Source organism: Anarrhichthys ocellatus, unplaced genomic scaffold (assembly GCF_004355925.1).
Source record: "Anarrhichthys ocellatus isolate YVR2014 unplaced genomic scaffold, GSC_Weel_1.0 scaffold30, whole genome shotgun sequence".
NCBI lineage: Eukaryota > Metazoa > Chordata > Actinopteri > Perciformes > Anarhichadidae > Anarrhichthys > Anarrhichthys ocellatus.
In genome coordinates, this window is record NW_022280060.1 from 3,966,743 (window position 1) to 3,980,924 (window position 14,182).

At 42.6% G+C, this 14,182-nt stretch overlaps 1 protein-coding gene across 7 annotated transcripts in view; it reads left to right on the top strand.

Moving 5' to 3' along the window:
- Positions 1-13,876, top strand: part of fyco1a (FYVE and coiled-coil domain autophagy adaptor 1a) — a 15,789-nt gene extending 1,913 nt beyond the window's left edge. For all 7 annotated transcript variants that reach the window (XM_031863982.1, XM_031863981.1, XM_031863975.1 and 4 more), the window contains 16 exons: positions 700-806; positions 962-1,087; positions 1,651-1,757; positions 2,175-2,318; positions 2,473-2,560; positions 2,668-5,163; positions 5,647-5,739; positions 6,695-6,813; positions 6,907-7,074; positions 8,180-8,332; positions 8,492-8,721; positions 9,159-9,312; positions 10,632-10,724; positions 11,259-11,469; positions 12,045-12,154; positions 12,330-13,876. In XM_031863982.1, the coding sequence (XP_031719842.1) occupies positions 700-806; positions 962-1,087; positions 1,651-1,757; positions 2,175-2,318; positions 2,473-2,560; positions 2,668-5,163; positions 5,647-5,739; positions 6,695-6,813; positions 6,907-7,074; positions 8,180-8,332; positions 8,492-8,721; positions 9,159-9,312; positions 10,632-10,724; positions 11,259-11,469; positions 12,045-12,154; positions 12,330-12,405 (4,475 nt within the window). In that variant the 3' untranslated portion in view covers positions 12,406-13,876. The remainder of the gene's footprint in view (positions 1-699; positions 807-961; positions 1,088-1,650; positions 1,758-2,174; positions 2,319-2,472; positions 2,561-2,667; positions 5,164-5,646; positions 5,740-6,694; positions 6,814-6,906; positions 7,075-8,179; positions 8,333-8,491; positions 8,722-9,158; positions 9,313-10,631; positions 10,725-11,258; positions 11,470-12,044; positions 12,155-12,329) is intronic.
- Positions 13,877-14,182: the final 306 nt, after the last annotated feature.

Sequence of the window (14,182 nt, forward strand, 5' to 3'; positions counted from 1 at the left end):
GTGTGTGTGTGTGTGTGTGTGTGTGTGTGTGTGTGTGTGTGTGTGTGCGCGTGTGTGTGTGCGTGTGTGCGCCTGTTCGTGTGAATGTGTGTGAATAGATTGGCTGCAGGCAGTTTTGGGCTGACATGGTTTGACTGAAGAGAGGAGAAAGAAGGGACATGATGTGATGTCATGACCTGAGTCTCAGCATCAAGTCCAAATACAATCTTTACACCTGGAACTATCTGACCTTTCCTGGTCATCAAATCATTTGGGAAAACGTGCACCGGACCTCATGTCCCAGTAGAAAGGGTGTGGTGGAAGCCTCTGTCAGCATGCAGCTAGACAGAGAGTGCATACTGAGGATGCACCCATCACGGGTGTCCTTCCAGTTTTTGCGATGGATACGAGGCAAGTGGTTGATTTACAGACTAGCTGAGTTTAAAGAGGTTAGAAATGAAAATAGATTGAAGATTTAGACACCAGGAGTGTTTGGGTGTGAGTGTGTAACCAAAATGCATCAAGAGGTGAAAATATTATGACGATTTTCTTTAATTTTAGGCCTTGTGACTTTAGGTAAAAGGAGATACAATTTTCTGCCTTTTTGCTTCGATGCTTCATCCCTAATATATTTTGCCGACATGCCACCTGTTTGTATGAACCCTGTGCCGTTATTATAATCCCTGATCTTTTTTCATTTTTGAACCATGTGAATTTCAGAGGCTGTTGCAGAGCTTGCAAAGGAGTACAGGGAAAGCGGGGAGCCAATCACAGATGACAGTACCAACCTGCACAAGTTCTCCTACAAACTGGAGTACCTGCTGCAGGTGTGATTTATTTAGCTTATATTGTCACACCTCACCCTGTCAATCCCAAATACTCAAGGAAGATGTGAATAAATAGATGATCAATGCCATGCCTCAAAATATATGTTCAACAGTTTTCCGTTCCAACTGTATCGATATATATATTTATCTTTCAGTTTGACCAGAAGGATAAAACTACATTTCTTGGTACAAAGAAGGATTATTGGGAGTACTTCACTGACTGTCTGGCTAAAATCAAAGGAGCCAATGATGGGATCCGCTTTGTCAAATCCATCACTGAGGTAAGAAGATTTGTTTGTTTTTTACAATGACTCAGCTAATATAACGCTGATTACATACTAATCATTAACTCCTTGTATGAGACTTATCCATAGTCAGCATGTTACCTATTGTAGACGGTGATTGGCACGCCCCCAGTTTACAGAAACAGACTGGAGTACTAGCACAGGATGCTCTGGGGCAGCAGCAACATTTATTTTAGCTACCGAAAAGAAAGGCCCACCTAAAAAACTAATACCAGTTTAAGTATGCTATATTTAGAATATTTTCTAAAGGGGAACTGGACTGAAAGGGAAACTTATCTATGCAGGTTTTGTAAATAGAGTCTTTGAAAGAGCTTGGATAAATTAGGTAATTGGTTGGAAAAATTTAAAAATATTATTTGTTGCGTTTAAAATAGACCCCAACTGCATCGTTACATCTTGAACAGATTGAAAATATAATTTAGATTAAATAATGAATTGTCATTTCCTTTTTAGTTTTTGACGTCCTTGCAGTTTGAGTATGAAGTTACCACTGACTAAAGGCTCCGCGTAAAACAATGTTGTTTTCTTTGCTTTGATAGCTGAAGACATCTCTGGGGAAAGGACGAGCGTTCATCCGATACTCCCTCGTACATCAGCGACTGGCTGACACCCTGCAGCAGTGTCTGATGAACCAGAGAGTCACCAGGTAAAACTGTCAGAGCACAACACGTCTCTTTGCAATGTTTTTTGTCATGCAGATATGTAGAATGGGGCTTTTGTTGAAGTGCAAGTAGACTGAATAGAAAAAATGGAACTGCATCTGTTTTTGGATCACAGGGAAACGCTTTTGCAGAAATAGGCATTTGATTTCCTTATTTACACTGAACTGAATGTCGATGTTCTGTTGTGCTGTTGTACTTCACCATTTCCCCTCTCTGTTAAAGTAGCAGTCAGTAGCATCAGCTGTAGTTGAATAGGAAGAGCAGTCTAACAAAGAAAAATGAAGATACTGTTTTTATGATGATTTACCCGAATTTAGAGTGCAGAGTGTTGGTCACCATTATTGTTTCTTGTTGTTACACTATGTTCTACTGTGACCTCTTCCTCATCTCTTTTCGCGCAGTGACTGGTATTACGCAAGAAGCCCCTTCTTGAAGCCCCACCTTAGTGTTGACATAATCAACCACCTGTACGAACTCAATGAGGTCCAGTTTGATGTGGCCTCCAGGGGCTATGATCTTGATGCTTCCTGGCCCACTTTTGCAAGGTAACAAACAAAACGAATCATGAAAACAACACGTAGAGCAGATAAATACCACAAAAATATCTAGAAAGTATTACAGAAACATGCGTGTCTAAATACAGCCATTCCTTTGCACCTACTTTGGAGTACACTATCAGCTTTATTTTCTGATCAACAGGAGAACACTGGGAAACTCACCTGGCCACATGTGGAAACCACCCAGTCGCAGTTCCAGTATTAACAGTCTGGCCAGCACCTACTCCCAGGTAACGCACATATAACATCATTTTATCATAATACTAAAATGACTGCATGAGCTTCATCACTCTTCCTCTCTTCCTTCCCTTCTCTGGTTTCCATTGCAACCATCTAGCAAGCACACGAGTTCCCCTCCAGCCCCGACTATGGTCAGGGTCTGCTAAGTGACCTGAACGAGTCTCTGCCTGCCTGCAACGAGGATGTCAGCACAGTTGAAAATCTTCGCCTGGAGCTGGACCAGTCGGAGCTGAAGCAGCGAGAGCTCCTAGATAAGGTGCAGCAGCTGGGCGAAGAGGCGGCTGAGCTCAGGGGCGTAGTCGTGCAGCTCCAGAGGCAGCTGGATGTGTCCCTTGCTGCCCAAGAGGAGCAACAGGGCTTGCAAGGAGATCTCAATGCTCTTCAGGGAAGAGAAGAAGCCCTGTCCAGAGAGGTGGAAGCACTCATGACTGGGGAAAAAGCCAGGAATGCTGAACAACAGCTGCTCCAGGAAAAGTTGGCAGCTGCTGAGGGGAAGAACATAGAGCTCCTGGCCAAGTTGGACGGGGTTCTCAATGAGAAGGGCCAGCAGGCAACCAGTTACTTTGATTCAGCTCAAAAGATACACGAGTTGCTGGACAGATTGAAAGAGGCAGAGAGAGGGAAGATGGAAGCTGTAGCTGAGGTAGAGGATAAGAAGAGACTGGCAGAAAGGCTAGAGGATGAACTGAGAGTCAAGCAGGCAGCTGCAGAGCGCGGCGAAACAAAACTCGGAGCATTAGTTGTATCTGCGTCTGAGGAGAAGGCCAAGTTAGAGGCGAAAGTGGAGGAACAGTGCAGAGCCATTGATAAGCTGCAGGGGGCCTCCACAGTGAGAGATAAGGAGGCGAGCAACCTCCAAAGGCAACTGCAGGACCTTCAAGGATCTCTAGAGGAGAAGGAGGAAGAGGTGCAGGAGGTGAAGATGAGAGCACAAAAAGATAAAGATGAAATGCAGAAGAGTGCTGGTGCTTTAAAAGAGTCCTTAGAAGCAGAAGTCACTGCCCTTAAGGAGCATCTAAAGAGGAAAGAGGCAGAGTTTACCTCCAGCTGCAAGACACTACAACAGCTAGAAGCCAAGAACCAAAGCCTGATCACAGAGAGGGACAAACTGACCACTAACCTCGTTGAGCTGGAGGGTGTCGTCAAAGAACAAGTCACGAAGATAGAAGAGTACAAGACGCAGTGCGGCAATCTAATTGAAGTAAATAAGAAACTGATGACCACGATGAAGAGAAACGAGGAGCTGCAGAAAGAGATGGCGGAAAACCGAATAGTGCTTGAATCTGAATTAGCAGCTCTAAGAGCTTCTGAGAAACAGCTCCGCGGCCAGATGGGTGACACCAAGATGACAGTGGATGAAAAAGAGAAGTCCTTGCGTGAGGAGAACCGCAAGCTGGATGAGAGTCTGCAGCGAGCCACGATGGCCGTAAAGCTCTCCGAGGCCACGTCAAAGCGGCTGGAGCATGAGAACCAGAGTCTGAGAGAGGAGCAGGACACTGTGAAAGCAGCTCTCAGCCGCATGCAAGCTGACCTGAAGAGTGTTAACGGGCAGATCGGAGATTTGGAGAAGAACGTAGGAGCGTCACGCAAGAACGAAGCAAGCCTTCAAGAACAGCTGCAAGCCAAAGAGGCCGAGCTACAAAGCAAAGAGAAGAACCTTGTTGAGGTTCTGTCCAGCTTAAAATCTCTTGAGGCTCGGGAGAAGGAGCTTGAGATTGCCAAAGCTGATGCAGAAGCAACTTCTTCTAAACAGACAGAGGTGATTGAAAGGATCACCTCGGACAAGCACGCGATGGAGAAATCTCAGCTGGAGAGGAGCGCAGTCCACGCAAAAGAGAACCAGGATGTGACAGGCAAACTTGAAGGCCAACTGGAGGTGTGCATGAAAGACGTGTCCAGGCTCCAGGCAGAGATCCTGGACCTGAGGGTGCGGCTACAGAGGTCTGAGGAGGAAGGGCTAAAATCACAAGTACAGCTGGAGGTGACGGAGGCCCAAAGAGACGAGCTCAGGACTCTGACCGAGCATCTTAAAGTCCAGGCAGAGGCGCTGAATCAAAGGCATGTAATAGAGCTTATGGAGTGCAAAAAGAGAGAGGAGGCTCTGATTGAACAGCGTGATAGCGAAGTAGCCGCCCATGCCGAGTTGTCTATCTCTGCGGCTGCCATCCGAGAAGAGCTGTCCACCCTCAAGGCAGAAAATGGCAAATTAGCCTCAGAGAACCGTGAGACACGTGATGGTCTACACAAGGCAAACACAGAGATGGCAGAGCTTGGGATGACCATCTGTAAGCTAAGTGCAGAAAAGGAGGAGGTTAGAGAGCATTGGGCAGGGGACGCTGCCAGGATTGAAGAAGTGGGGAAAGAGGTGGAGCGACTTGAAGAGAGCATGGCAGAGCTACAGCTGGAGAATACCAAACTAAGAGAGGAGCTGACACAGAAGGTGAATCTCCCAGAGACCATCGTGGAGCTCCAGGAGCAGCTGGACAAGGCCAAGAACCAAATGAAGAGTGTCAAAGGCTCTAACCGAGAGGAGGTGGAGGCCGTCAAGTTCCAAATGAGCTCGGAGAGCATGAATCATCAAGTCCAGATGAAGGCGAGTCAGTCAGAACGCGTTAATCATGACTTGTATTACACTTACGATTCATTCATTTCTGCCGTTATGATTCTTTGCACCATAGATTTGAGCCTTTTGGACCCATTAACGCCTGGTAATAACATGTGATCTGTTACTGAATATTATATCTGGATAATGACATGCGATCCAAAGCTGGCTGTCCCACATCAAGGGGAGCAATGCCACAAACGGACATCATTCATTCTTTTATTACTTTTTGTGAGGGAAGTCTGGCTAGCTAATGCTACTCCTTGTAGCCTTTCATAACCTTGTTTGTCATAACCAACGTACTTCTAAGATTGTGAACATGGTAAACATTATATCTGATTAGCAGCACCATCATTGTAAGCATATTACCATTCAGCTCAAAGCACCGCTGGGCCTTTACGGCCTCACAGAGCCGCTAGCATGGCTGTAGACTCTTCCGGTTTCTTTTTTTTAAATGTTTATCTTATATTTCAGAGTGTGAATGAGCAGCTGGACAAGATGAAAGCCCAGCTGCAGGAGGAGTCGAAGCAGGTGTCCAGCTTGCAGAGCAAAGTGTCTGAACTAGAGGTCTGTGTCTTTCAAGCATCAAACACAGCGATTGATCGTTACATGATAAGTAGATACGTGGTGGTGGAAGAATGTGTTCTATAATCTTAGGAGGGAGAGAATTGTGTGTTATATAAATAGACCATCATCGGAAGAAAATGTGTCATGTACTCGCTTTTTCAAGTCTTAAGACATCCATACACGATTAAGAGAAGACTATAGATAGATTGCAGTCAATAGTGCAACATCCTATAGTCACACCAGCACCTTTGTCATGAGTGGATTTGCAAAGGGGATGGAGAAAAGGAAGCAACACACCACATGGGATATAATAACAGGAAGATTGTTTGTTCAGTACTCATTAACAGGAGATGATTTTCAGGTCTCTGTTTTTTTATAATGCGAGACCTTGATTGCTTTAGCAGTTTTCTTTGATTGCAGAAGGTAGAATACAAAATCACTGCAATGTAATGGTCCCTATCCAATTGATAGCTCAATGAAATCGCTTTCAAATCATAATTCTTCCTCTCTGGTTTGATGTGTTTATGGATCAACATGATTAGGATTGGATTTTACTGAATGACGTGTTTCTACATGTCCTCTAGTGCTGTGGTTCTCAAACTGGGGGTCGGGGACTCGCCTGTACCCGTGATATAATTGACCTCAGAATAGATGTTATTGAGTGTATTTGTGAGAGTCAAAGTGTGCCTGCACATGAGATTGCACTGCACATTGCACAACGCCCTATGAGTCGCCAACACCAATTATTCATGTGGGTCACGACTTGACAAGGTCGAGAACCACTTCTTTAGTTCAAGATTTTTTTTATAGTACAATACTTGAAGTGCGTTCAACAGAATTGAGACCAACGTCAGAACAAACATGGAACAATTGTTGAAATTATAGAGAAGAATATGTCAAAGATGTTTTTAACTAATGGGTATTTTTATGCATGTTCTTATAATGTTTAATAAAGGCTGTAAATGAGAAGTACTTGCTGCTAACGGGCGAGAAAGACACTCACATCACAAAGGCAGAAACATCCATTCGTGAGAGTGAGAGCGAGATTCAGCAAATGAGAAATGCAGTAACCAGGTGTGTTTTTTGGACCAGTGATACCTGTACATTTCATCCGGGTGCAAAAATCCAGCTGCTGACTTATTCTCCTTGCACTTACTTCTCTTCAAGTGCTGAAGAAGCCCACTCGGCTTTGCAAAAGGTCATCGAGGAATTGACTCAGAAGCTCAACACAGCAGAAGCTGACAAACAAAACCAGAGCCTGACGATGACTGCAGAGATCGATGACCTCAACAGAACCAAAGTCAACCTGGAGGAGCGGCTCATCGAGCTTATAAGGTACGACCTGCCTCTATTACAGCTGTCAGCAGCGTCAGGGGTGCATGTTTCTAGAGTTTCTTAATGAAGGAAAGGATAAAGTTAATTTTCTTGTTGGGTGTCTACCGCCTTGTTATGTTTTGGTTGCCGCGGGCCCTTCGTTAGACCCACTGGGGAATGTGTTTTAATTTGGTTCTTCGAGTAAGAGCAGATCTCTGATGTTGTTGTACTTGACATCGAAGAGAAGAGAATTAAGGCTGAGGATCAGGGGAAAAGGCTTCGATGAATTCTGAGATAATTTACAGAGAACAGAGCAGGTAATGCTGAGAGGCCAACATAACAGGTGAAGTGTGGTAGAGAACTAAATAGAAAGACAGCTTTTTATCATTAATTCTACACTGGATTCAGGGACTACTATTGCCTCAAAAGGTTTCATACTCTGTAAGGGATGAAACACATATACAATGATTCACTCAACTCCTTTGGGATTGACTGTAATCATGTGTGCCCACATGATTACAGTCTTTTCTTCTTTAGTATCATGTATGGCTTCATTGTTCTTCTCAGCTGCATCTTTTGGGGTAATGAGGCTGCTCCCGGTGTCAAGTATATCCAACATGGTAGTATAAAACTACAGGTAATAACATGTGCATTACATGCTCAATTTGTTCAGTCTTCAGAGGTCATGTTGATTTTACAATTAGCTACTATCTGCCTCCGCAACAGCTTTGAAATACTGAGCATTATATATTCCAACATCCAACAGAACACAATAATGAATTCTACTATGAGGAAGTTTAAACTGGTTGTGAAACAGTCTCAAAGTAGTACTGATGTTACCTACATAACTAAACAAGACCACCAGCGAGAAGATTGGTTATTTTTATGAAGTTATTCTTAGTGCAGACAAATGGTTTCTAAAAGGACTCTGGTGCTCTGAAACACAACCGCTTTTGTCCACTCAGAACGCCAAATCGACACAGAATGAAAGTTCCTCATAGTAGCTTTAATTTGAATTCATACATGTGAAAATAACATTTATATCTTTGATCCCGGGGCCAAGATTTGTTGAGACAGCACAGAATGACTCACAACTTGAATGCATTTGTCTTTTTTTGCATTACAGGGACAAAGATGCTCTTTGGCAGAAGTCAGACGCTCTGGAGTTTGAGCAGAAACTACGAGCAGAGGAGCGCTGGTGGTTAGTGGACAAGGAGGCCACGCACTGCCTCGGCTGCCAAGGCCAGTTCACCTGGTGGCTGCGCAGACATCACTGCAGGTGAGCTTTCCGTGGACACTGGGGCCGACTGCACAGCGTTGCTCCTGGCGCTGATTAATTTTCACACTACATACAGTAGAACTTCTCTAAATGCCACAAAATGACGAGTACAATATGGATGAAACCCTTTTTTTATCCTTACATTTTACATTTTTTTAGGCTTTGTGGTCGCATCTTCTGCTACTACTGCAGCAACAACTTTGTGATGACCAAGCACAGTGGGAAGAAGGAGCGCTGCTGCAGGGACTGTTACACCCACCACAGCGTGGTGGTGGAGAGGTTCACAGAGGCAGAGCTGAGTCCCTCAGACACTCAGTCTCCTCCACCGGGAGCTGGACCCCAGCCACCACCTGAGGCAGCCCCATATAAACCCACTCCCAGGGTAACAGGTGAGAGGCAAAACACATGCTAACTACTACATGCTAACTTGACTGCACCCTTGGCCCAAAAAGAGGATTACTGTAGTTCTCAGGCCCTGTACTGTAAGGTCACTGGGAACGTTTAAGCAGAAGTAAAGAGATTGACTTTATCATATTCAGGAACAAGGACAGAAACCTTTGCAACAGAAGTCTTGTTCAATAGTCAAAAGGGGAAGTGGGCGACATTTCCATTCAGATGAGAAGCTGTTTTATTTTTACGGTAAAGAAAGGAGCTCTGCATAATGTTACAGTGCGTCTCTTTTTGTGGTGGCTTTGTCTCAAACATGATTTCTAGAATGTTTTTTCTTCTCTACTGTACACTCAATACGAGTTATGCATACTGTGCAATCACTAGACTATACTATGAGAATATGTAGTGGTTCAATAGTTTAATTTGTTCCTCCCAGTTTCAGACCCCAGCAACAGATGTGACGATGGAGTTTTTGACATAATCACAGAGGAGGAAGTGAACGGCGTCTACGACAGTGACACCACCTCCCAGACCACAGGAGGCTCCCTGGAGGGAGAACAAGACCGACGGCCTCCAGGAGCACTGGATGTGTGAGTGTGATAGATACATATATAAATTAATTCAATCAATTATAGCTCTAAGAAGAGAGACAACTACATACAGTACACTCATGAAGTGTAATGGTGTTGCGTTGGCCAATCAGAGCTTGTTTCAAGTCAAAAGGCCTGTATGGTCGGGTGCTGGATGCATTTAAATACAAAACTAGAATTACTGCCTCAGTCAAATTTCAGTTTACATCCATGTCTGTCCATAAGGAGCATATGAATTATTGATTTGTGCCCAAAAATGTTTTTTTGTGAGGTCACAGTGACCATTGACCACCATTGAATCACCATTGAATCAGTTCAACCATGAGTCCAAATGGACGTTTGTGCCAAATTTGAAGAAATTCCCTCCAGGCATTATACGTGGCTGTATATACGTGTTGAACGTATATACAGACGGACGGACAACACGAAAACATAATGCCGTCACGGAGGAATAAAACACAATAGTTTTATGATTAAGGTATAAATGTTCTTGTTTTGCTCTTAAAGCACTCCGGGCAATGAGGCGTTCTTCCGGCTTGCCATGTTGTTTTCACCTCCTCGAACTTTCAATCGTGGGAAGTAGGGTTAAGGAAGTGAACTAGTTCTGTCTTATTAATGCAACCCCAATGGGTAAGAGGAAATTACAAAGAGACAATGTGTCCATTCTGACCGATATCAGTCATTGTTGTAAACAACAAGATCACTGAAGACACTCATCACGGCCCATTCCTCAGACTGTCCCACTCTCTTAGAAGTCACAGCACACCCCAGGAAATAGGATCTCCAACATGTAGCACCCTGAGGGAGTTCAGCACACGTATTTCTGCCCACTACCAGATGTCAAATAGTAATTAGGGAAGTGTTTCTTCTCGTTTTCATTGATAAGCGAAAAAGCAATTTGCAAGAATAAAGAAGTGACAGTTTCATGCTACTGAAGCACACGTGTGTTACCATTATGTTGTGAATTGTATGGAAACGTTTTCAACACCTTTATGTGCAGAAGTATTCTGTCGTTGCTGTCATCCTAGATACCAAATATATGAAATACACAATGTACAAAGATGTACCTCAATGATAACTGAGGGGGAGATGAGTTAACATTGAAATAACTTGTGCTTAGATTGAACTTAATGTCATAAATAATGTTCAACATAATGTATAAAACCTGCAGAATGGATGGGTAAAATCCATGATGATGAACCTGAAGTGTATCACTGAGACATTTTGAAGGCAGCTCTACCTATGTCACCAGGATACTTTGATTATCATTAAAGAGTTCTATGCATTGAAAACTAAATGTTACTGTGTGTGTCTTGCAGAGGCACAAAAGATGTGACGCCTGATGACCCTGAAGATCATGTTTCCACTGTTCAGGACTCAGAAATCAACCTTCTCAAATCAGGAGAAGTCACGTAAGTCTTGACCGTTGGTTAACTTAATGCGTCACTTTGGTATTTTTTCCACCTAGACCCTATTTTATGTTTTTGTGTCGAAGTGAAGAACGATAGGGACGACAATTTTTGAAACTGCTCCGTTATTGAGGGAGAACGCTGCAGACGACAGCCGTAAAAAACGTTAATGTTGTTGCTGAATATTTAGCTGATTTCAACAATGTGGGTGTGCCGCGAGATTTCAGAACGAGACTTCACCGAGTGAACAGAATAAAAAATGTTTTCCATGATGTTGTCACACATCAATAATAACAAACAAGCAATTTTAGAGGACGTAAATTGACGGTGAGGAATTGCACAAAATGTCAACATTGCAGCCCGTTTGCTGTCTGAAGCATTCTCCCTCAACACTGGACCAGTTTCAAAAATAAGACCCTTGGACACAAAAACATGGAAAAATAGCATCCAGGTTGAAAAAATATCAAAGTTACCCTTTAATGTGATGAGTCACTTGGTATTCATACGACTCTTAAAATGAATTTGGGCTCATTGCAGGATGGCTGTCCCTCTCGGCATTGAAGATATTTCTCAGTTCGGCGACGGTTCCAGGGAAATCTTCATCAAGTCCAGCTGTTACAGTGTGATAACTGTCGCCGTGGGTGACTGCGGGCCAACCATCAGCTGGATGTTTTCCTCAGAGCCTAAGAGCATCTGCTTTAGTGTGGTTTACAGGGAATCCACTGACACTCATGTGGAGCAGTCAAAGGTAGATGAGCTGCGTTGTGAGACTCGGTCCTTGTGCTTCTGCCACAGGGAAAAGTCCAAGAGCACAAAAGCCAATTTTGTAATATACTTTCAAATTAAAGTACATCATAAAGCTGGAGGCAGTGCTTCTCAATTGTTAGAAATTGCAGCCACTTCAAAAATGATGATTTAAAAGCAGAAGTTATCACTGAACACAATGTGTTGCTTTCATGGGCACCCCCTACAGTCTTTAGTTATTTGCTTGATTTTTCAAATATCACTGGCTGAGGAAAACCACTGCCGGTTGCCAGTGTTGCAGTGCTCAGCAGGTTGAGGTGCACTTCCTGCACTTAAAATGTCTGGCTTGTAAAAGAGATATGAACTCTCATGTCACATATCATCCCCTATGTTACAATTATTATAATAATAATGATAATGAAATGTTTGCTTTCCATCAAAAGCAATTGTGTAATGTAACATAAATGTCATAAAAACAAAAGTATTATAGCGGCCGAGGAGAGATTTGTTCGACAACCTGTGACAGATTTCTTTCATCTGTACATTGAGTTTGACTTCATGTGTTGGTTCTTCTCTCAGGTCCTGATTCCTCTAACTCGCTGCAATTCCCATAAAGAGACAATTCAGGGACAGCTGAAAGTCCGAAATCCCGGCTTCTACACGCTCATCTTTGACAACTCCTTCTCACGGTACGGAACTCCTGACATCCGGCGTCTTTGTGCTGATTCTTCCTCTCAGTGGGAGAAGCATGAGAATTACCGTTAAAGTGTTTTAACTCTTTGCAATCCTATCCTGACACACTCAGTGTCTTGTTTCAATTACATCGGATTGCAGTCTGTTGATCAAAAAACCCTTTTCCAACAGGTTTCTCTCCAAGAAAGTATTCTACCATCTGACCATGGAGAGGCCCATAATCTATGATGGAAGCGACTTTCCCTGAAGCTGGATAACATGATGTCACTGTGACGGCAAATTCAGTGACTGTTTCTTATTACGTTTTTGCTCTTTTGTTCCCAAAACCTGTTTTTTACCCAAGTATTTTACGTTTTCTGTACTATTTAAGTGTGTGGCGTTAATGTTTTGAGGCGTGCTCATGTTTTAACTGTCGCCTAAGTGAGGCGTTGTCAACAATATGAAAACGGTTTTAGAAAGAAACAGAAAGACAAATGTTCATGCAAGTTTTAGTGTTTTTAAAATATAAACCAAGTAATGCACGTACTTTTATTTCAGCTAGGTTGTCAAGTTTAAGACATTGTTTGATTTTGTTATTTTTTCCTTTCATTTCTGTTGGTCTTCAGTGTTGCTTTGATCTCTCTTTTTCCCAAATATGCTGTTATGTTAGGGAATGCAGGTCACAGCAAGTAACACTCGGGGTATGAAATATGATAAGAGACTGATATGTATTTATTTGCAAAAGAAGTCTATGGAGACCCAGGAACGATTTTGAAAATTTACAAAACCGTGGTCAGTTGTGCAATCTTTTAAGTCAAAGCTTTCAGAGCAGAAACGTGCAGACAAAGCAGTTTGCTCCTGGCTTGTTTATTAACTGACTTGTCTGAACACTATGTTTGCACTTTGCCAGCGCAGGAAGGAAAAAAAAGTGACTGGCCTGGAAAAATACTGTTTCTGTTTGATCACATAGCATATGAATTCTGTGAAAATCTCAGGAGTGGGACATAAAATTGTGGAAGCATGTCCAAATGTTATGTTTTTAGAAAAGAAGAAAAAGAAAAATTGCCATCTTACTTTCTGTGTAAGGAGACTACAAACCAGCTTTCTCCATTTGGTGACAGGATGTAATGAAGCAGAGTGCCTGTTCTTACGCAGACTGACTTACAATGATGATCACTATAAGTATATTAATGACTGTCAGCTTATGAGCTACAGTACTTTCAAAGTGCCTATTAACTCTGACTGCCAGAGATTATTTTTCATTTATATCTGTATATTTTACTCTTTGTTATGACACCTGGTATGAGTTGATACTATTCTGTAAAAACGTAATTCCAGTTCCATTTAAATCACAACATGCACAATATGTGTTTCAGTTTTATCAGTTGAAATGATTTTTCAGTTTGGATTTCATTGGAATCTTTCTGTGATATGTTTGGATAACCCTCTGCGCTGATCTCTCAGTGATCAGAGGGGTTTCAGTATCGTGTGCTGTTAATTGTTTCTTTTATAGCAAAGCAGTAAGGAAAAATGGGCTCGCTCACTTTTGGACACAACCATACACTACTTAATGAAGCAAGGGCATGTCTATATGCTGCTTTTATAGAGATGTGTTTGCACTTCACAGTCCGATCGCTTATATTTTTGATGGGTGTAAATTGGTTTCTATGCAAAGGCTCCTATTTTCTCTACAGAGCTGCACTTTGTCATAATTATTTTATAAATTGTTACAAACAACATTAAATCTGTTAAGTTTTCCTTATCTTTGTCAAAGGGTTCGCGCAGGGACAGATTTTTCTACTTTCTGTTTTTGAAGGATAATTTGGGGGGAATGTAATGTGCATGAATCATCGCTACAAGCACTCGGTGTACCTGGTAATAGATCTGTCAAACACCCAGTAAACATGAATAAAATGTGAGAGTGAGGATGCCTCCGACATCCACTAATCTGTGTCTGATTTAGTGTTTGACAGCTTGGAACGACAGAAACAACAAGATTAACATATCTCTGTGTGCCGCCTCAATCGTTCAGAAATCTGACATGA